Source organism: Ovis aries, chromosome 24 (genome assembly GCF_016772045.2).
Source record: "Ovis aries strain OAR_USU_Benz2616 breed Rambouillet chromosome 24, ARS-UI_Ramb_v3.0, whole genome shotgun sequence".
NCBI lineage: Eukaryota > Metazoa > Chordata > Mammalia > Artiodactyla > Bovidae > Ovis > Ovis aries.
Genome location: NC_056077.1, coordinates 19,782,382 through 19,805,921, shown reverse-complemented (window position 1 = coordinate 19,805,921; position 23,540 = coordinate 19,782,382). Strand labels below are relative to the sequence as shown.

The following is a 23,540-nucleotide window of genomic DNA, read 5'->3' as shown; positions in this document are numbered from 1 at the left end:
AGGACACTAATAGATGGAGAAATATACCATGTTCATGGATTGGAAGAATCAATATAGTGAAAATGAGTATACTACCCAAAGCAATTTACAAATTCAATGCAATCCCTATCAAGCTACCAGCCACATTTTTCACAGAACTAGAACAAATAATTTCAAGATTTGTATGGAAATACAAAAAACCTCGAATAGCCAAAGCAATCTTGAGAAAGAAGAATGGAACTGGAGGAATCAACTTGCCTGACTTCAGGCTCTACTACAAAGCCACAGTCATCAAGACAGTATGGTACTGGCACAAAGACAGACATATAGATCAATGGAACAAAATAGAAAGCCCAGAGATAAATCCACACACATATGGACACCTTATCTTTGACAAAGGAGGCAAGAATATACAATGGAGTAAAGACAATCTCTTTAACAAGTGGTGCTGGGAAAACTGGTCAACCACTTGTAAAAGAATGAAACTAGATCACTTTCTAACACTGCACACAAAAATAAACTCAAAATGGATTAAAGATCTAAATGTAAGATCAGAAACTATAAAACTCCTAGAGGAGAACATAGGCAAAACACTCTCAGACATAAATCACAGCAGGATCCTCTATGATCCACCTCCCAGAATGCTGGAAATAAAAGCAAAAATAAACAAATGGGATCTAATTAAAATTAAAAGCTTCTGCACAACAAAGGAAAATATAAGCAAGGTGAAAAGACAGCCTTCTGAATGGGAGAAAATAATAGCAAATGAAGCAACTGACAAACAACTAATCTCAAAAATATACAAGCAACTTCTGCAGCTCAACTCCAGAAAAATAAACGACCCAATCAAAAAATGGGCCAAAGAACTAAATAGACATTTCTCCAAAGAAGACATACGGATGGCTAACAAACACATGAAAAGATGCTCAACATCACTCATTATTAGAGAAATGCAAATCAAAACCACAATGAGGTACCACTTCACACCAGTCAGAATGGCTGCGATCCAAAAATCTGCAAGCAATAAATGCTGGAGAGGGTGTGGAGAAAAGGGAACCCTCCTACACTGTTGGTGGGAATGCAAACTAGTACAGCCACTATGGAGAACAGTGTGGAGATTCCTTAAAAATTGCAAATAGAACTACCATATGACCCAGCAATCCCACTTCTGGGCATACACACCGAGGAAACCAGAATTGAAAGAGACACATGTACCCCAATGTTCATCGCAGCACTGTTTATAATAGCCAGGACATGGAAACAACCTAGATGTCCATCAGCAGATGAATGGATAAGCAAGCTGTGGTACATATACACAATGGAGTATTACTCAGCCGTTAAAAAGAATTCATTTGAATCAGTTCTGATGAGATGGATGAAACTGGAGCCGATTATACAGAGTGAAGTAAGCCAGAAAGAAAAACACCAATACAGTATACTAACACATATATATGGAATTTAGGAAGATGGCAATGACGACCCTGTATGCAAGACAGGGAAAGAGACACAGATGTGTATAACGGACTTTTGGACTCAGAGGGAGAGGGAGAGGGTGGGATGATTTGGGAGAATGACATTCTAACATGTATACTATCATGTGAATTGAATCGCCAGTCTATGTCTGACGCAGGATGCAGCATGCTTGGGGCTGGTGCATGGGGATGACCCAGAAAGATGTTATGGGGAGGGAGGTGGGAGGGGGGTTCATGTTTGGGAATGCATGTAAGAATTAAAGATTTTAAAATTTAAAAAATAAAAAACTAAAAAAAAAAAAAAAGAATATACAGTGGAAAAAAAAATAAACACATTGCTCTTTGGAAAAAAAAAAACTTCAATGCTTTTAAAGATTGAATAATATTCCATTGTATGCATATATCATATTTATTTATCCATGTTTTCATCAGTGAACACTTGAGTTGGTTCTACTAGTTGGCTCTTGTGAATAATGTTGCTATGAACAATGATGTACAAATGTTTCTGCTTTCAATTCTTTTGGAATTCCACTGTTAGTGAAAATGCTAACTCATATGGTAATGCTGTTTATTTTTTTGAGGATGTGTGAAGCTGTTTTCCGCAGCAGCTTCAAGAGTCGGACACGACTGAGCGACTTCTTTTCACTTCATCATTTTAGATTCCCACAATTAGTGCACAGTATTCCAGTTTCTCCACATCCTTCCTAACACTTGTCATTTTCTCTTTTTGATAGTAATCATCTGAATAGGTATAAAGGAGCATCTCATTACTGTTTTTGGTTTGCACTTCCTTAAAGATTACTGATGTCAAGCATCTTTACATGCTCTTATGGGCCTTCTTTGGAGAAATGTCTACTCAAGCTCTAGCTCATTTTTGAATTGGGTTTGTTGGAGTTATTGTTAATTTGGGGGAATTCCTTATATATTCTGGGTATTAATACCTTAGCAGGTATAAAATGTTAAATATTTTCTTCCATATTGTGGATTGCCTTTTCACTCTGTTGACAATGCCCTTTGATTTATGTGTTTTCTTAGTTTTCATGATGTCCAATTAACTTATCTTTTTCTTTCTTCTGCTTGTGCTTTTGCTATCACATCCAAGAAACCACTGCCAATCCAATGTTATAAAATTTTTCCCCTTTGTTTTCTTTTAAAAATCTTACAGTATTAGCTCTTACATTTAGAACTTTATCCATTTTAAATTTTTTCCCCAGATTAATACCAGTTTAATACCAATAGTGTAGAAAAAATTTGTTACAGTATAGCTCTGCTCCCTACCCCCTTACCTGTGTTATTACTGTCATACAAATACATCTTTATACAGTATAAGATAAGGATCTAATTTCATTCTTTTATATGTGAATATGCAGTTTTCCCACCATCATTTGTTGAAAGGCTCTTCTGCACCCGTTGAATAGTCTTGGAACTCTTGTCAGAAATCATTTGATCATATATGAAAGAGTTTATTTCTGGGTTTTATTTCTGTCCCATTGGTTACTAGTGGTTCTGTCCCACTAGTACCAGATTCTTTTGATTACAGTAGCTTTGTAGTAAGTTTTGAAATTAGGAAGAGTGAGTACTACAACTTTGTTCTTTTTCAAAATTGTTTTAGCTATTTAGGGTGATTTTCTCCTTTTATCACTAGATACTACCCTTCTTTATCTCTTTCAACAGTGTTGAACATAAAGTCTATTTTGTCTGATATTAGTATAGCTACTTCAGCTCCCTTTTGTTTACTATTTGCATGGAATATCTTTTTCCACTTTTTCACTTTCAGCTTTTTCTTTCTTTTATTCATTAGATCTAAATGAGTTTTTTAAGACAACATATAGTTAAATCATTTATCTTAATCAATTTTTCATACACGCTTTTTGATTGGGCAGTTTAATCCATCTAAATTTAAAATAATTATCGATAAGGGCTTACTTTTGTCATTTTCCTATTTTTTAAGTAACTCATTTTTGTCCCTCAGTTTCTCTGTTGCTGTCTTCTTTTTTATTCAGTTTTCTTCTATTGACATATTTTGAATCCCTTGTCTTTTACTTTTGTGTGTAATCTATAGCTATTTCCTTTGTATCATTAGTTACATATAACATACTAAATTATAATAATCCAATTTGAATTGATACCATCCTAACTTTAATAACACATAAAAGTACTACTACTATACAACTCCTTCCAACTCTTTGTTATTCATATTACAACTTACATTTTTATACATTGTAAACCACTAATATGGATTTGTAACTATTTTTATACATTTTTCTTTTAAAACCTGTAGAAAAGTGGAGCGGCAAACAAAAATTTTTTTCAGTGTTATGGATGAATGCTATGTCTCCCCACCTCATATTGCCAGCTTATATCTTGAAGCCTCTAAGTCCCAATATGGTTGTATTTGGGATGTAATTAGATTTAGATGAGGTCATGAGTGTGGGGCTTCCATGATGGGATAATGTCCTTAGAAGAAGAAGAAAGATGAGAGACCACTCTCTCTCTCCCTCCCATGTATGGATGTAGTGAGAAGGTGGCCATCTGCAAGCCATGAAGAGAGTTCTCATTAGGAAACAAATCAATCAGTACCTTGATCTCGGAGTTCCTAGTTGTCCCTCAGCTTTAATTTATCTGAAAATGTTTTAATTTCTTCCTTGTTTTAGAAAAACAGCTTGCTGGATATAGAATTCTTCAGTGACACTTTTTCTTTCTCAATATTTTCAATAGGTCATCCCACTGCTTTCTGGCCTCTAAAATCTTTACTAAGAAATTGATTAGTAATATTATTTATTAATATTATTCAGGATTATTTACACACAGGGAGTTACTTCTCACTTGGAATATCCTCTCCTTGTCTTTTAATTTCAGCAGTTTAATTATCATGTTTCTCAGTATGGGTCTTGTTTGATTATTTCTTACATGCTATTTTTTGAGATTCTTGGGGTTTTAGATTCATGTCCTTCATCAAATTTGGGAAGTTTTCAGGCATTATTTCCTTAAATAATATCTTTTCATGGGACTCCCATTATGTGTAATTGATCCAGTTGATGGAACTCCACAATTCTCTGAGGCCTGTTTTACTTTTTGCCATTACTTTTTCCTCCTGCTCTTTCAACTTGGTAATTTCAGTTTTCTTAAAGCTTGCTAATTCTTCATCCTGCTTGTTCAATCTTCTGTTGAAATCCTTCAGGGTTTTTCTCAACCAGTTATTATATATTTTAGCTCCAGAATTTGGTTTATTATTACAGTTTCTGTTTGTTATTATTTTTATTTTGCTCATATATCACGTTCTTAATTTTTTTGGTTCTTTGTATTTTCCTTTAGCTCTTGAGCATATTTAATACAGTTTTTAATACTTATTATTTATTTGGCTCTGTTGTGTCATGCAGAAACTTTTGTTGTGGTGCATGGACTCTCTGGTTGTGCATGGGCTCAGTAGTTGCAGCACATACTTAGTTGTTCCACAGCATGTGGGATCTTAGTTCCCCAACCAGGGATTGAACCTGCATCCCCTGCATTGCAAGGCAGATTCTTAATCACTGGACCACCAGGGAAATTCCAATACATTTTAAAAAATTGAAATATAGTTGATTTACAATGCTGTGTTAATTTCTGCTATACAGATAATTCAGTGATACATAAATGTATGTACTTTTCAATATTCTTTTTCATTATGGTTTATTACAAGATATTGAATATAGTTCCCTGTGCTATACAGTAGGACTTTTTTGTTTATCCACTCTATGTGTAATAGGCTGCATCTGCTAATTCCAAACTCCCAATCCATCCCTCCTTCATCCCTTTCCATCTGAGATCCAAGTTAGGCTAGACAGAGACCAATTCTTTTAACATTCTCAAGACAGGTCAGAATGTTGTAAGTAAAGTATGTTCTACTTCCTTCACTTTGAGAGAGATAACTAGCAACGGGATTGCCATCTCCTATAGATCAAGATGATGCTGCAGGAGGAAGGGGCTGAGTCAAGGGCCAGTCAAAATGCAATAAAATTTCCTACTATTTTGAATGTGACTTTTCCTTTTTTGGGCATTCTAAAGAGCAACTGCTATAGGTCTAAAACTGTTTCTCAGAGGTTGTGTAAGTTTATTTTAAACAGTTAATTCTCACCAAACTTCCAATTCAGGAAGCTCTGAGCACTCCAAGCAGGGTAATACCCCCCCCCCAGTATAGCAATAAATATAGTAATAAGGATAAAAATCTAAGTGAAAAGGAGAAATCTCTTTAAAAATCGTGAGGAAAAATGATATATTACATTCCAAAGAGTAGTAGTGGTAAAAATACCAAAACTGACTTCTTAAAAACTGATGGAAGCAAGCCATGAGACATTGGAATATTATTAAAATATAGGAGGGGAAAATTCAGGAAAATATTCTTCAAAAGGTAAAGAAAATGAAATAATTTCCATGCAAATAAAATCTAAGCTTTTATGTCATCATAACTTTCCTAAAGAAACTATCATAAGAAGTTCTTCAGGAAGAGAAAACTGATGTCATGTAAAATTTCAGAATAAAAATGCAGAGCAATTAAAAAAAAACTCTATGAACAAGCGTGACTATTTACTGCATAAAAAGTGATAATACCTTTTGGGTATGTAGAAATGAAAATGTCTTATTATAGTAATGCAAAAAGTCAGAGGGAGTCATTGAAATGATAAGGCTACAAGATCTTAGCACTGTTAGAGAAGTAGTAAAAGCAATAGCTTGTAATTAACCAAATGTGTGTGTTAATTTTTAAGGCAGTCACTAAAAGAAGCATTAACACAAGTTAATAAAGAGCAGAAAAAAGGGAGAAAGAGGAAATAAAAATAGATTATTTAAATAGAAAAAAATAAGATGATGCCATAAGCCCAAACTTCTTAGAATGTACCAAGCTAGATTGTTAGCCTGAAAAAAACCCCACAAACTTTATATAGATACTTTAAATATAAAGACCCAGAAAATTTGAATATAAAAAGATGGAAAAATATACCAAAAAAAACAATGATCAAAGTGGCTATGCTATTGCCAAAAAAGTATAATTTAAGGCTAGGATATCAGTACATTGAAAAGGGGAAAATGACAGTGATAAAAGGGTTAACCCACCAGGAAAATACAAATCTAAATATGTATGCACACATCAATATACCCATTCCACAAAGAAAATTACATGAAGCAAAATTTCAAACTATATCAAAATGTTACAGAAAATAGAAACAAGTAGGTAAATGAACTATGGTGTTGGAGAAGACTTTTGAGAGTCCCTTGGGCTGCAAGGAGATCAAACCAGTCAATCTTAAAGGAAATCAGTCCTGAATATTCACTGGAAGGACTGATTTTGAGGCTGAAACTCCAATACTTTGGCCACCTGATGTGAAGAGCTGACTCAGTTGAGAAGACCCTGATGCTGGGAAAGATTGAAGGTGGGAGGAGAAAGGGACAACAGAGGATGAGATGGTTGGATGGCATCACTGGCTCAATGAACATGAGTCTGAGTAAACTCCAGGAGTTGGTGATGGACAGGGAGGCTTGGCATGCTGCAGTCCATGGGGTTGCAAATAGTCAGACATGACTAAGTGACTGAACTGAACTGACTGAAAATGTCAGTAACAGTAGTGAGAAGAGCCCCTCAATGAGCAAAATTGACTACATAGAATAATGCCCTCAATAACAGTGGGAGACAAAGTCTTGTTATTAAAGTGTAGTTTATTTACAATATTATGTTAGTTTCAAATGTACAGCACAGTGATTCAGTATTTTTGCAGATTGTACCCATTACAGGTTATTACCATGCCTATAATTCCCTATGCTATACAGTATATCCTTATTGTTTATCTCATTTGTGAATAGTAGTTTGTATCTGTTAAAATCTTAATGTTTCCTTCCCTTCTTATCTCTCCCCTTTGGAAATCACAAGTATATTTTCTTATCAAATACACATAAAATATTTATAAAATTTTTACCACATGCTGGATCATGAAATATATTTCAAATAATTGAAAATATTCATATAATCTCCAAGAAAAGTGGTATTAAGCTATGAATATACTTTCAAACTGCTTAGAAATAAAATCATACATTTCTAGAAAACCTCACAGTTCAAAGGTATTTTAGAAATTAGAAAATATTTGGAAATTAGTGATTTATAAAATAACATATTATAGCTGTGGAATGTAGCTAAAGCAATCGGAAATTTTTTAAAATAAGTAAGTTTTAGAATTTGTGCAATGTATGCATAGGGTGAGGAGTAAGTATTGGCAGCAAATGGAGGAGGGAAATTATGGCGCATGAGGTAATATCTGCATTAGCTCCCCCAGTTAGTTCATGTAGTAACAAAAATAACTAGTGGCCTCAAAAAGTTGGTAAGTGGCTATCTGCAAACCATGAGAGGAAGGTAGCATTGAGCCCCTTGGCTACAGTAGTGCATATGACAAAGAGAAAAACATCAGGTTTTCCTCTCTACCCTGGAGCTCTCCATACCACCTTAAGCCTCTAATCCTTTTACTTTTTAAACATGTAGTAGCCTAGCTATTCCTTAGAACCAAAAGTTACAACATTCCAACTCTACAGCCAGTACATCTCTCTTAAACAAACAGATTTGTTTTAACTTTCATAGCAGTGGCTCATTGACCTTCTCATAGGATAGAAATATGGCTGTGGAGAAGACACCAGGTATAAAGAGAGAGGAAAGCAACAAGCATAAACAGACCAAAAATCCTCCTAATTTTGCTTTTAGTAATAAAAGTTTCAATAGCTCTTCATTATCTGTTCAACATTTAAATATCCAAAAACAGAAACATAAAATTTAAACAGTTGATGGCATAAAATTAAAAAATCTCTTGAGGGAAACTGTAAAAACTGAGCATAAGATCTCTTTTATAATAAATAATTACAACAGATAATAAGATGGGAAAACACCAGGACCAGAAGGAAAAATTTTAAAGTATTTGTTTTGTTCAATATGGGACTGGTCTTCTAGTGTGCATATTATATCCTTCAATAATTGTAGAAGCTTTGGGCTGACTACATATGGGAGAGAAAGCAGATAAGAAGCCAGATCAAGAGACACCTTTATGTTTCAGCAGACAGTAATATTTTATTAAAAAGTAATAGAAAATAGAAAAATTTCACTATGAGATGCATTCCACAAAGTATGAGCCAAAGAACTTTTATCTTTCTTGAGAGATGTATATTTAAATTAATATTAGCCATATAAGAATCCTCTGGTGTTTAACAGAAAATGAACTCTTAAAATACTTGGTGTGACACTCACCAATAGTAAGCAGCAGGAAATGAAGAAGATGAGGAAGTCCCATAGCAGAGCAGAGAGCCAGAAATTAAGGGCATAAACCCCACTCAAAAACTGAATGTGCTTTGCCTTAGTGACTCTCTCATTCACCGTCAGGAGACAAAAGCCACTGACAAGAATACTCACACCAAAATACAAATTTAAGGCTACTTGTGTTCCTGTCATTGCTCTACAAAAGAATGAATAAAGAGGACACATTGGTAAAGCAATACAGTGGGAAATATTTATTTTTAATGATAAATTTAATTATTAATTTATTATAAATTATATTATTATTAGCAGCTATTTTACTATTTTAATTCACTTTTAAATTAACTTTTAATAAAATACACAGTTGGAAAGGGAAGAAGGGATCTATTTAAAGCTTAAACTTCAAGTTCAATGAAAAGAGTATACATACGAATATTCAGGTCCACCAAAAGCGGAACGTGCAGGCTGAGGTTTGTTGATGACTGTAATGGAAGCATCAGGGCCAGAAAGTGACATAAAAATAACATTGTCTAATACAGCCAGAGATAATGGTGATGAATGGTATGCCTCATTGTTGAACCAAAATTTAACTATATTTTCACTTCCATTAACCTCAATGGAAAATGCAATAATGCATGAGTAAATGCATTTTTGATTACCCACCAAATAGGCCTTCAGATCACCTGGAATGAGAACATAATACCGATCATGGGTTGAACATGCAATATAGATCATTAACTATGGATTTTAGAGAGGGCAAACCAAATAATTTTACTCGCCTAATATTTTTTTTTTCCATTCCTGCAATAGCTCTGACAAGGTTTGACCATTTAACTTAAGAATTTTATTCTTCAAAAAGTCTACAAATAATAAATGCTGGAGGTGGTGGTTTAATTGCTAAGTCGTGTCCAACTCTTTGTGACCCCCTGGACTATAGCCTGCAAGGCTCCTCTGTCCATGGGATTCTCCAGGTAAGAATCCTGGAGTGGGTTGCCATTTCCTTCTCCAATAAATGCTGGAGAGGGTATGGATAAAAGGGAACCTTCTTACACTGTTGGTGGGAAAGTATATTGATGTAGCCATTATGGAATATAGTAAAGAAGTTCCTTTAAAAATTAAAAATAGAGTTGCCATACGATCCGGCAATTCCACTCCTAGGCATATATTCAGAAAAGATGACAACTCTATTTTAAAAAGACAAATGCATCCCAATGTCTCAAAAACTAAGATCATGGCATCCGGTGCCATCACTTCATGGCAGATAGATGGGGAAACAGTGGAAACAGTGTCAGACTTTATTTTGGGGGGCTCCAAAATCACTGAAGATGGTGATTGCAGCCACAAAATTAAAAGATGCTTGCTCCTTGGAAGGAAAGTTATGACCAACCTAGACAGCATATTAAAAAGCAGAGACATTACTTTGCCAAAAAGATTCTGTCTAGTCAAGGCTATGGTTTTTCCAGTGGTCATGTATGGATGTGAGAGTTGGACTGTGAAGAAAGCTGAGCGCCGAAGAATTGATGCTTTTGAACTGTGGTGTTGGAGAAGACTCTTGAGAGTCCCTTGGACTGCAAGGAGATCCAACCAGTCCATCCTAAAGGAGATCAGTCCTGGGTGTTCATTGGAAGGACTGATGTTGATGCTGAAACTCCAATACTTTGGTCACCTCATGCGAAGAGCTGACTCATTGGAAAAGACCCTGATGCCGGGAAAGATTGAGGGCAGGAGAAGGGGATGACAGAGGATGAGCTGGTTGGATGGCATCATCGACTGGATGGACACGGATTTGGGTGGACTCCAGGAATTGGTGATGGACAGGGAGGCCTGGCATGCTGTGGTTGATGGGGTTGCAAAGAGTTGGTCACGGCTGAGTGACTGAACTGAATTGAATGTAAATAGCACTGCTATTTCATAATAGCCAAGGCACAGAAGAAACCTAAGTGTCCATCAACAAATAAACGGATAAAGAATATTAATCCTTAATCATTCAGCCATAAAAAGAATGAAATAATGCCATTTACAGCAACATGGATGGACCTAGTGACTATCATACTAAATGAAGTCAGACAAAAGTAAATACTATGATATCCCTTATATACAAAATCTAAAAAATACTACAAATGAACTTGCAAAACAGAAACAGACACATAGACAAAACAAAAACAAAAACAAAAACGTATGGCTACCAAAGAAGAAAGGGGGAGGAATAAACTAGGAGTATGCGATTAAGAGATGCGCACCTTGAAATGTTAAATAAACAAAAAACAAAGATATGGCACAGAAAAATATATCCACTATCATGCAATAACCTGTAACAGAAAAGAATCACTTTGCTGTACACCTGAACCTAACACAATATTGTAAATCAACTCTATTTAATTAAAAAATAAAAATACATGGAAAAATCTTCATTCTGTTAACAATCCACATACACTTTACACATTTTAGCTAAATTTCACCGAGAAAATGTATTTCACTCAGTATTAATTCTCTCAAACTTCTTTTCCTCCTTCAACCTGTCAGTACCCAAACTGATTTGTAAGGACTTCTTTACTTCCACTTCTTTATTTTTTGCACTTTGAACTTTTTATTTTATATTGGAATGTACCCTACTAACAATGTTGTGACAATTTCAGGTGGACAACAAAGGGATTCAGCCATACATATACATGTATACATTCTTCCCCAAACTCCCTTCCCATCCAGACTGACACATAACAGTGAGCAAAGTTCCCTGTGATCTACAGTAGGATCTTGCTGGTTATCCATTTTAAATATAGCAGAGTGTATATGTCGATCCTAAACTCCCTAACTATCTCTTCTCCACATTCTTCCTCATGGAGGAATAAGTTCATTCTCTAAGTCTATGAGTCTGTTTCTGTTTTGTAAATAAATTCATTTATATCATTTCTTTTTAGATTCTGCATATAAAGGATACTATACGATATTTCTGTTTCTCTGACTTCACTCAGTATGATAATCTCTAGATTCATCCATGTTGCTGCAAATGGAATTATTTCATACTTTTTAATGGTTGAGTAATATCCTGCTGTATATATCCACCACATCTTCTTTATACATTCCTCTGCTGATGCTTTTGAACTGTGGTGTTGGAGAAGACTCTTGAGAGTCCCTTGGACTGCAAGGAGATCCAACCAGCCCACTCTGAAGGAGATCAGCCCTGGGGTTTCTTTGGAAGGAATGATGCTAAAGCTGAAATTCCAGTACTTTGGCCACCTCATGGGAAGAGTTAGTTGACTCATTGGAAAAGACTCTGATGCTGGGAGGGATTTGGGGCAGGAGGAGAAGGGGATGACAGAGGATGAGATGGCCGGATGGCATCACTGACTCGATAGGTGTGAGTCTGAGTGAACTCCAGGAGTTGGTGATGGACAGGGAGGCCTGACATGCTGCAATTCATGGGGTCGCAAAGAGTCAGACATGACTGAGCGACTGAACTGAACTGAACTGCTGAAGCAACATTTAGTTTGCTTCCATGTTTTGGCCATTGTAAATAGTGCTGCAACGAATATAGGGATGCATGTATCCTTTTGAAACATGTTTTTATCTTAGTATATGCCCAAGAGTGGGATTGCAGGGTCAAATGGTAGCTCTATTTTTAGTGTTTTAAGGAATCTCTGTACTGTTCTCCATAGTGGCTGCTGTTATTGTTCAGTCACTCAGTTGTGTCCATCTCTTTGCAACCCCATGGAGTAGCTTGCCAGGCTTCTCTGTCCTTCACCATCTCCTGGAGCTTGCTCAAACTCATCTCCATTGAGTAGGTGATGCCATCCAACCATCTCATTCTATTGTCGTCCCCTTCTCCTCCTGCCTTCAATCTTTCCCGGCATCAGGGTCTTTTCTAGTGAGTCATCTCTTAGCATAAGGTGGCCAAAGTATTGGAACTTCAGCATCAGTCCTTTCAATAAATATGGAGGGTTGATTTCCTTTAGGATTGACTGGTTTGATATCCTTGCAGTGCAAAGGATTCTCAAGAGTCTTCTCTAGCACCACAGTTCAAAACCATCAGTTCTTTGGTGCTCAGCCATTTTTATGGTCCAACTCTCACGTCCATGCATGGCTACTGGAAAAATCATAGCTTTCACTATATGGATGTTTGTCTGCAAAGTGATGATGTCTCTGCTTTTGAATATGCTCTCTAGGTTTGTCATAGCTTTCCTTCCAAGGAGCAAGCATCTTTTAATTTCATGGTTGCAGTCACCATCTGTAGTGATTTTGGAATCCAAAAAAATAAAGTCTGTCACTGTTTCCATTGTTTTCTCATCTATTTGCTATGAAGTGATGGGACTGGATGCCATGATCTTAGTTTTTTGAATGTTGAGTTTTAAGCCAGCTTTTCCATTCTCCTTTTTCATTTTCATCAAGAGGCTCTTTAGTTCCTCTTTTCTTTCTGCCATAAAGGTTGGGAGGACTGTCATCTGCCTATCTGAGGTTATAGATATTTCTCCCAACAGTCTTGATTCCAGCTTGTGCTTCATCCAGGTGGGCATTTCTCATGATTCACTCTGCATATAAGCTAAATGAGCAGGGTGATAATATACAGCCTCGATGTACTCTTTTCCCATTTTGAATCAGTCCATTGTTCCATGTTTGATTCTAACTGTTGCTTCTTGACCTGCATATAGTTTTCTCAGGAGGCAGGTAAGGTGGCCCAGTATTCCCATCTCTTTAAGAATTTTCCACAGATTGTTGCAATCCACATAGTCAAAGGCTTTAGCATACTCAATGAAGCAAAAGTCAATGGTTTTCTAGAATTATTTTGCTTTTTCTATGATCCAACAGATGTTGGCAGTTTGATCCCTGGTTCTTTTGCCTTTTCTAAATCCAGCTTGTACATCTGGAAGTTCTCAGTTTATGTATTGTTGATGCCTAGATTGGAGAATTTTGAGCATGACCTTCCTTGCATGTGAAATAAGTCCAATTATGTGGTAGTTTGAACATTCTTTTGCACTGCCTTTCTTTGAGATTGGAGCAAAAACAGACTTTTCCAGTCCTATGTCCACTTCTGAGTTTTCCAAATTTGCTAGTGTGTTGAATTTAACACTTTAACAGCATCATCTTTAAGGATTTGAAATAACTCAGCTGTCATTCCATCATGTCCACTAGCTTTGTTCATAGTGATTCTTCCTAAGACTTCCTTGACTTCACACTTCAGAATGTTTGACCCTAGGCAAGTAATCACACCATCGTGCTTATCTGGCCCATCGTGCTTATCTGGGTCATTAAGATCTTTTTATACAGTTTTTCTGTGTATTCTTGCCAACTTTTCTTAATAACTTTAGCTTCTGTTATCTCCACACCATTTCTGTCCTTCTGGGGTGGCCAATGAGGAGATACCCCTCATCCAAGGTAAGAGAAACCCAAGTGAGATGGTAGGTGTTGCGAGAGGGCATCAGAAGGCAGACACACTGAAACCATAATCACAGGAAACTAGTCAATCTAATCACATGGACCACAGCCTTGTCTAACTCAATGAAACTAAGCCATGCTGTGTGGGGTCATCCAATGGGAGGGTCATGGTGGAGAGGTCTGACAGAATGTAGTCCACTGGAGAAGGCGATGGCAAACCACTTCAGTGTTCTTGCCTTGAGAACCCCATGAACACTATGAAAAGGCAAAAATGATAGGATACTGAAAGAGGAACTCCCCAGGTCGGTAGGTGCCCAATATGCTACTGGAGATCAGTGGAGAAATAATTCCAGAAAGAATGAAAGGATGGAGCCAAAGCAAAAACAATACCCAGTTGTGGATGTGACTGGTGATAGAAGCAAGGTCCAATGCTGTAAAGAGTAATATTGCATAAGAACCTGGAATGTTAGGTCCATGAATCAAGGCAAATTACAAGTGGTCAAACAGGAGGTGGCAAGATTGAATGTCAACATTCTAGGAATCAGCAAACTAAAATGGACTGGAATGCGTGAATTTAACTCAGATGACCATTATATCTACTACTGTGGGCAGGAATCCCTTAGAAGAAATGGAGTAGCCATCATGGTCAACAAAAGAGTCCAAAATGCAGTACTTAGACACACTCTCAAAAACTACAAAATGATCTCTGTTCTTTTCCAAGGCAAACCATTCAATATCACAGTAATCCAAGTCTATGCCCCAACCAGTAATGCTGAGGAACCTGACATTGAACAGTTCTATGAAGACCTACAAGACCTTTTAGAACTAACACCCAAAAAAAGATGTCCTTTTCATGATAGGGGACTAGAATGCAAAAGTAGGAAGTCAAGAAACACCTGAAGTAACAGGCAAATTTGGCCTTGAAATACGGAATGAAGCAGGGCAAAGGCTAATAGAGTTTTGCCAAGAGAACACACTGGTCATAGCAAACACCACTAGATGGTCAACACCGAAATCAGATTGACTATATTCTTTGCAGCCAAAGATGGAGAAGCTCTACACAGTCAGCAAAAACAAGACCGGGAGCTGACTGTGGCTCAGATCATGAGCTCATTATTGCCTAATTCAGACTTAAATTGAAGAAAGTAGGGAAAACCACTAGACCTTTCAGGTATGATCTAAATCAGATCCCTTATCATTATACAGTGGAAATGAGAAATAGATTTAAGGGACTAGATCTGATAGATACAGTGCCAGATGAACTATGGATGGAGGTTCGTGAATTGTACAGGAGACAGGGATCAAGACAATCCCCATGGGAAAGAAATGCAAAAAGGCAAAATGGCTGTTTGGGGAGGCCTTACAAATAGCTGTGAAAAGAAGAGAAGTGAAAAGCAAAGGAGAAAAGGAAAGATATAAGCATCTGTATGCAGAGTTCCAAAGAATAGCAAGGAGAAATAAGAAAGGCTTCCTCAGCGATCAATGCAAAGAAACAGAGGAAAACAACAGAATGGGAAAGACTAGAGATCTCTTCAAGAAAATTAGAGATACCAAGGGAACATTTCATGCAAGATGGGCTCGATAAAGGAAAGAATGGTATGGACCTAAGAGAAGCAGAAGATATTAAGAAGAGGTGGCAAGAATACACGCAAGAACTGTAGAAAAAAGATCTTCAAGACCCAGATAATCATGATGGCATGATCACTCACCTAGAGCCAGACACCCTGGAATGTGAAGTCAAGTGGGCCTTAGAAAGCATCACTATGAACAAAGCTAGTGGAGGTGATGGAACTCTAGCTGAGCTATTTCAAAACCTGAAAGATGCTGCTGTGAGAGTGCTGCACTCAATATGCTAGCAAACTTGGAAAACTCAGCAGTGGCCACAGGACTGGAAAAGGTCAGTTTTCATTACAATTCCAAAGAAAGGCAATGCCAAAAAATGCTCTCATCTCACACGCTAGTAAAGCAATGCTCAAAATTCTCCAAGCCAGGTTTCAGCAATACGTGAACAGTGAACTTCCAGATGTTAGGGCTGGTTTTAGAAAAGGCAGAGGAACAAGAGATCAAATTGCCAACATATGCTGAATCATGGAAAGAGCAAGAGAGTTCCAGAAAAACATCTATTTCTGCTTTATTGACTATGCCAAAGCCTTTGACTGTGTGGGTCACAATAAAGTGTAGAAAATTCTGAAAGAGATGGGAACACCAGACCACCTGACCTGCCTCTTGAGAAACCTGTATGCAGGTCAGGAAGCAACAGTTAGAACTGGATAAGGAATAACAGACTGGTTCCAAATAGGAAAATGAGTATGTCAAGGCTGTATATTGTCACCCTGCTTATTTAACTTATATGAAGAGTACATCATGAGAAACGCTGGACTGGAAAAAACACAAGCTGGAATCAAGATTGCTGGGAGAAATATCATCAACCTCAGATATGCAGATGACAACACCCTTATGGCAGAAAGTGAAGAGGAGCTAAAAAGCCTCTTGATGAAAGTGAAAGCGGAGAGTGAAAAAGTTGGCTTAAAGCTCAACATTCAGAAAACAAAGATCATGGCATCTGGTCCCATCACTTCATGGGAAATAGATGGGGAAACAGTCGAAACAGTGTCAGAGTTTATTATTTTGGGGCTCCAAAATCACTGCAGATGGTGATTGCAGCCATGAAATTAAAAGACGCTTACTGCTTGGAAGGAAAGTTATGACCAATCTAGATAGCATATTAAAAAGCAGAGACATTACTTTGCCAACAAAGGTCCATCTAGTCAAGGCTATGGTTTTTCCAGTAGTCATGTATGGATGTGAGAGTTGGACTGTGTAGAAAGCTGAGTGCCAAAGAATTCATGCTTCTGAACTGTGGTGTTGGAGAAGACTCTTGAGAGTCCCTTGGACTGCAAGGAGATCCAATCAGTCCATTCTAAAGGAGATCAGTCCTGGGTGTTCTTTGGAAGGACTGATGCTAAAGCTGAAACTCCAGTAGTTTGGCCACCTGATGCAAAGAGCTGACTCATTGGAAAAGACTCTGATGCTGGGAGGGATTGGGGGCAGGAGGAGAAGGGGATAACAGAGGATGAGATGGCTGGATGGCATCACCGACTCAATAGACATGAGTTTGGGTGAACTCCGGGAGTTGGTGATGGACAAGGAGCCCTGGGATGCTGCAATTCATAGGGTCGCAAAGAGTCAGACATGACTGAACCACTGAACTGAACTGATGTGATATCTCATGGCAATTTTTATTTGTATTTCTCTAATAATTAGTGATGTTAAGCATCTTTTCATGTGCCTTTTTTCCATCTGTATGTCTTATTTGCAGGGACTTCTACTTCTAACATTACGATTAAGAAAAACAAATCATTATTAAGAAAAACTAGAAAGCTTGAATAATATCAAATATGGTTGAAACAATCAGAAAATTAGCAAAGCAACTATCTTTGGAAATACAAAGACCTAAGAGAAAAAGAAAACTCACCTAGTCAAAAGTTTTATACTACTTTTCCCTTCTGTACAGTTGTAGAAATAGAAGGTCGAGAAGCATCACAGAAAGTTGAGCAAAATACTACAGTTAATAAGAACTTACAGATGTTTCATGATGCTTAGAATAAAAAACAGAAGTTTCAAGCTTATCAAAGAAGTCACAGTATAAAAATTCAAGATAGAGAAGCTGATAGAAGTGAGCCTTATACTCAGTCTCAGAGCGTGGGCCATATCAGACATGAAGCTTATTTTTTATGGTCCATAAGCTAAGAATTATTTTTACAGTTTTAATTGATGAAAAATAATATAAAAAAAGATGAAGGTGGAGAAGAAGAAAGAAGAGAGAGAGGAAAAAAAGAAGAGGGATGTGGAGGGAAGGAAGAGGTGGAGATGGAAGGAGGACGACAAGGAGGAGGAAGAAGAAAGAGGACGAGGAAGAGGGAGAACACAGAGACTGTATGTGGACTATGAAGTCTAGAGATGTTGTGGGGAGGGAGGTGGGGGGGTCATGTTTGGGAACGCATGTAAGAATTAAAGATTTTAAAATTTAAAAAATAAAAAAAAACAAAAAAAATAAAAATAAAACATATATCATGTGGCTTTTGTACAGAACATGCTGGATGGCTCTTGTTTTAGTAGCTGAAAAGAAAATGAGAAGCTTGCTTTATGCTACTTTGACAAAAAAAATCATTTCTTGATTCCTAAGAGTAAAAGGTGAAAGGTTAACAAATTGAAGGTAAAACTATCCTTAAAATGTTGAGGGAAATAAGTAAAGAATCAGGGAGAAAAAAAAATCTCATTCAGGGAGAAAAACTAGAGTTCAAGGCTCACTAAGAACAGAGAGATCTGGGAAATACTCTCAGTCTTTCAACCGATATATTTGAGCAGTTATATTCCAAGAGTAAAGATAAATACAATAGATCAGGTCTTATAAGACTAAATCAATATTATATCCCTTCAATCCTATTAAAGTCAGCTATCCTGTCCTGGCTATTATAAACAGTGCTGCGATGAACATTGGGGTACATGTGTCTCTTTCAATTCTGGTTTCCTCGGTGTGTATGCCCAGAAGTGGGATTGCTGGGTCATATGGAAGTTCTATTTGCAATTTTTAAGGAATCTCCACACTGTTCTCCATAGTGGTTGCACTAGTTTGCATTCCCACCAACAGTGTAGGAGGGTTCCCTTTTCTCCACACCCTATCCAGCATTTATTGCTTGCAGATTTTTGGATCGCAGCCATTCTGACTGGTGTGAAGTGGTACCTCATTGTGGTTTTGATTTGCATTTCTCTGACAATGAGTGATGTTGAGCATCTTTTCATGTTTTTGTTAGCTATCCGTATGTCTTCTTTGGAGAAATGTCTATTTAGTTCTTTGGCCCATTTTTTGATTGGGTCGTTTATTTTTCTGGAGTTGAGTTGCAAAAGTTGCTTGTATGTTTTCAGGATTAGTTGTTTGTCAGTTGCTTCATTTGCTATTATTTTCTCCCCATTCAGAAGGCTGTCTTTTCACCTTGCTTATATTTTCCTTTGTTGTGCAGAAGCTTTTAATTTTAATTAGATCCCATTTGTTTATTTTTGCTTTTATTTCCAGAATTCTGGGAGGTGGATCATAGAGGATCCTGCTGTGATTTATGTCTGAGAGTGTTTTGCCTATGTTCTCTTCTAGGAGTTTTATAGTTTCTGGTCTTACATTTAGATCTTTAATCCATTTTGAGTTTATTTTCGTGTGCAGTGTTAGAAAGTGATCTAGTTTCATTCTTTTACAAGTGGTTGACCAGTTTCCCCAGCATCACTTGTTAAAGAGATTGTCTTTACTCCATTGTATATTCTTGCCTCCTTTGTCAAAGATAAGGTGTCCATAGGTGTGTGGATTTATCTCTGGGCTTTCTATTTTGTTCCATTGATCTATATTTCTGTCTTTGTGCCAGTACCATACTGTCTGGATGACTGCGGCTTTGTAGTAGAGCCTGAAGTCAGGCAAGTTGATTCCTCCAGTTCCATTCTTCTTTCTCAAGATTGCTTTGGCTATTCGAGGTTTTTTGTATTTCCATACAAATCTTGAAATTATTTGTTCTAGTTCTGTGAAAAATATTGCTGGTAGCTTGATGGGGATTGCATTGAATTTGTAAATTGCCAGCAAAAAGACACAGATGTGTATAGCGGACTTTTGGACTCAGAGGGAGAGGGAGAGGGTGGGATGATTTGGGAGAATGGCATTGAAACATGTATACTATCATGTAAGAATCAAATCGCCAGTCTATGTCTGATGCAGGATACAGCATGCTTGGGGCTGGTGCACGGGGATGACCCAGAGGGATGTTGTGGGGAGGGAGGTGGGAGGGGGGTTCATGTTTGGGATCGCATGTACACCCGTGGTGGATTCATGTCAATGTATGGCAAAACCAATACAGTATTGTAAAGTAAAATAAAGTAAAAATAAAAATTAAAAAAATGTCAGCTATCCTGAATATAACTGAGTAAATAAATAAATAAAGCCACTCAGAAGGATAATCTTAGCTTAATCCTCTACAGACTAGTATTTTAACATAATGTCCAGTATTCACTAAAAGTTACCAGATATTGTAAATGTGATCAAGAGAAAAAAGTAGTCAAAACACACCAAATATAAGGGTTAAAATAATCATAATTTGGAACAGGACCTCTGCCCTGCATTGGGGAAATTTCCCTGACGTGGAGATCAGTGACCTGCAATGTCAGTCAGTCAATTAGCAGGACCTGGGGATCATTGAAGAAGCAGGAGAGTTCCAGAAAAACATCTATTTCTGCTTTATTGATTATGCCAAAGCCTTTGACTGTGTGGATCACAATAAACTGTGGAAAATTCTGAAAGAGATGGGAATGCCAGACCACCTGACCTGCCTCTTGAGAAACCTATATGCAGGTCAGGAAGCAACAGTTAGAACTGGACATGGAACAACAGACTGGTTCCAAATAGGAAAAGGAGTACGTGAAGGCTGTATATTGTCATCCTGCTTATTTAACTTATATGCAGAGTACATCATGAGAAATGCTGGGCTGGAAGAAGCACAAGCTGGAATCAGGATCGCCGGGAGAATATCAATAACCTCAGATATGCAGATGACACCACCCTTATGGCAGATAGTGAAGAGGAACACAAAAGCCTCTTGATGAAAGTGAAAGAGGAGAGTGAAAAAGTTGCCTTAAAGCTCAGTATTCAGAAAATGAAGATCATGGCATCTGGTCCCATCACTTCATGGGAAATAGTTGGGGAAACAGTGGAAACAGTGTCAGACTTTATTATTTTGGGCTCCAAAATCACTGCAGATGGTGATTGCAGCCATGAAATTAAAAGACGCTTACTCCTTGGAAGAAAAGTTATGATCAACCTAGATAGCATATTGAAGAGCACAGACATTACTTTGCCAACAAAGGTCTGTCTAGTCAAGGCTATGGTTTTTCCAGTGGTCATGTATGGATGTGAGAGTTGGGCTGTGAAGAAGGCTGAGTGCCAAAGAACTGTGTTGGAGGAGACTCTTGAGGTCCCTTGGATTGCAAAGAGATCCAACCAGTCCATTCTGAAGGAGATCAGCCCTGTGATTTCTTTGGAAGGAATGATGCTAAAGCTGAAACTCCAGTACTTTGGCCACCTCATGCAAAGAGTTGACTCATTGGAAAAGACCCTGTTGCTGGGAGCGATTGGGGGCAGGAGGAGAAGGGAGTGATAGAGGATGAGATGGCTGGATGGCATCACTAACTTGATGGACGTGAGTCTGAGTGAACTTCAGGAGTTGGTGATGGACAGGGAGGCTTGGCGTGCCGTACTTCATGGGGTCGCAAAGAGTTGGTCACAACTGAGCGACTGAACTGAACTGAACTAAATGACCTAGTGGTTTTCTCTGCTTTCTTCAATTTAAGTCTGAATTTTGCAAACTACTTCAGCACTCTTCCTTTTAGAACCGCATGAAAGTGAAAGTGAAAATCTCTCAGTCATGTCTGACTCTTTGTGACCCCATGGACTATATAGTCCATGGAATTCTCCAGGCCAGAATACTGAAGTAGTTAGCTGTTCCCTTCTCCAGGGGACCTTCCCAACCCAGGGATTGAATCCAGGTCTCCTGCATTGCAGGCAGATTCTTTACCAACTGAGCTACCAAGGAAGCCCAAGAATACTGGAGTGGGTAGCCTATCCCTTTTCCAGTGGATCTTCCCAACCCAGGCCTCAAACTGGGGTCTCTAGCATTGCAGGTGGATTCTTCATCAGCTGAGTTACTAGGGAAGCCTGAAAACCCCTTGAACAGTATGAAAGGGCAAAAAGATATGAAACTGAAAGATGAACCTCTGAAGTCATTAGGTGTTCCATATACTACTGGAGAAAATTGGAGAAGTAGCTCCAAAAGGAATGAAGAGGCTGAGCCAAAGCAGAAACGATGCCCATTTGTGGATGTGTCTAGTGGTAAAAGTAAAATCCAATGCTGTCAAGGACAATATTGCATAGGAACCTGGAATGCTAGGTCCATGAATCAAGGTAAATTGGAAGTGGTCAAATAGGAGATGGCAAGAATGAACATCGACATTTAAAAATCAATAGAGGAAGTGGATGAAATTGGGTAAATTTAATACAGATGACCATTATATCTACTACTGTGGGCAAGAAATGCTTAGAAGAAATAGAGTTGCCCTAATAGTCAACAAAAGAGTCCAAAATGCAGTCCTTGGATGCAATCTGAAAAACGACAGAATGATCTCTATTTGTTTCCAAGGCAAACCATTCAATATCGAGTAATCTAAGTCTATGCCCCAACCAATAATGCCAAAGAAGTTAAGTTGAACGGTTTTATAAAGATCTACAAGACGTCTTAGAACTAACACCAAAAGAAATGTCCTTTCATCACAGGGGACTGGAATACAAAAGTAGGAACTAAAGAGATACCTGGAGTAACTGGAAAGTTTGGCCTTAGAGTACAAAATGAAGGAAAGCAAAGTCTAACAGAATTTTGCCAAGAGAACACACTGATCATAACAAACACCCTCTTCCAACAACACAAGAGATGACTCTAAACATAGACATCACCAGATGGTCAATATAAAAATCAGATTGATTATATTCTTTGCAGCTGAAGTTGGAGAAGTGCTTTGGACTCGGCAAAAACAAGATCAGAAGCTGACTGTGGCTCAGATCATGAACTCCTTATTGCAAAATTCAGACTTAAATTGAATAAAGTAGGGAAAACCACAAAGCCATTCAGCTATTATGTAAATCAAATCCCTTATGATTATTCAGTGGAAGTGACAAATAGATTCAAAGGATTAGATCTGATAGCAGAGTACCAGAAGAACTCTGAACTGGGTGTTTGTAACATTGTACAAGAGGTGTGGATCAAAACCATCCCCAAGAAATGACATGCAAAAAGGGACAGTGGTTGTCTAAGGTGGACTTACAAATAGCTGAGAAAAGAAGAGGAGTGAAAAGTAAAGGAGAAAGGAAAGATACACCCATTTGGATGCAGAGTTCCAAAGGAAAGCAAGGAGAGATAAGAAACCCTTTCTAAGTGAACAACACAAAGAAATAGAGTAAAACAATACAATGGGGAAGACTACAGATCTCCTCACAAAAGTTAGAGATAACAAGGGAACATTTCATGCAAGGATGGGCAGAATAAAAGAAAGAATGATAAGAACCTAACAGAAGCAGAAGATATTAAGAAGAGGTGGCAAAAATATGCAGAAGAACAGCAAAAAAAAAAAAAAAGTCTAAATGATCTAGATAATCATGATGGAGTGATCACTCACCTAGAGGCAAACATCCTAGAGTGGGCATTAGTTCAATTCGGTTCAGTCGCTCAGTCACGTCTGACTCTTTGCGACCCCATGAATTGCAGCACGCCAGGCCTCCCTGTCCATCACCAGCTCCCGGAGTTCACTCAGACTCGCGTCCATCAAGTCAGTGATGCCATCAAGCCATCTCATCCTTGGTTGTCCCCTTTTCCTCCTGC

The 23,540-nt window shown here is 37.8% G+C and overlaps 1 protein-coding gene across 1 annotated transcript in view; it reads right to left on the bottom strand.

Annotated features, from left to right (window-relative positions):
• The window catches only part of LOC101113819 (phospholipid-transporting ATPase ABCA3-like), a 219,732-nt gene that overhangs the window by 66,255 nt on the left and 129,937 nt on the right, over positions 1–23,540 (bottom strand). Inside the window, exons 16-17 of the mRNA XM_060406324.1 lie at positions 9,143–9,395; positions 8,707–8,911 (exon numbers count right to left, since the gene is read on the bottom strand). Coding sequence (XP_060262307.1) covers positions 8,707–8,911; positions 9,143–9,395 — 458 coding nt within the window. The remainder of the gene's footprint in view (positions 1–8,706; positions 8,912–9,142; positions 9,396–23,540) is intronic.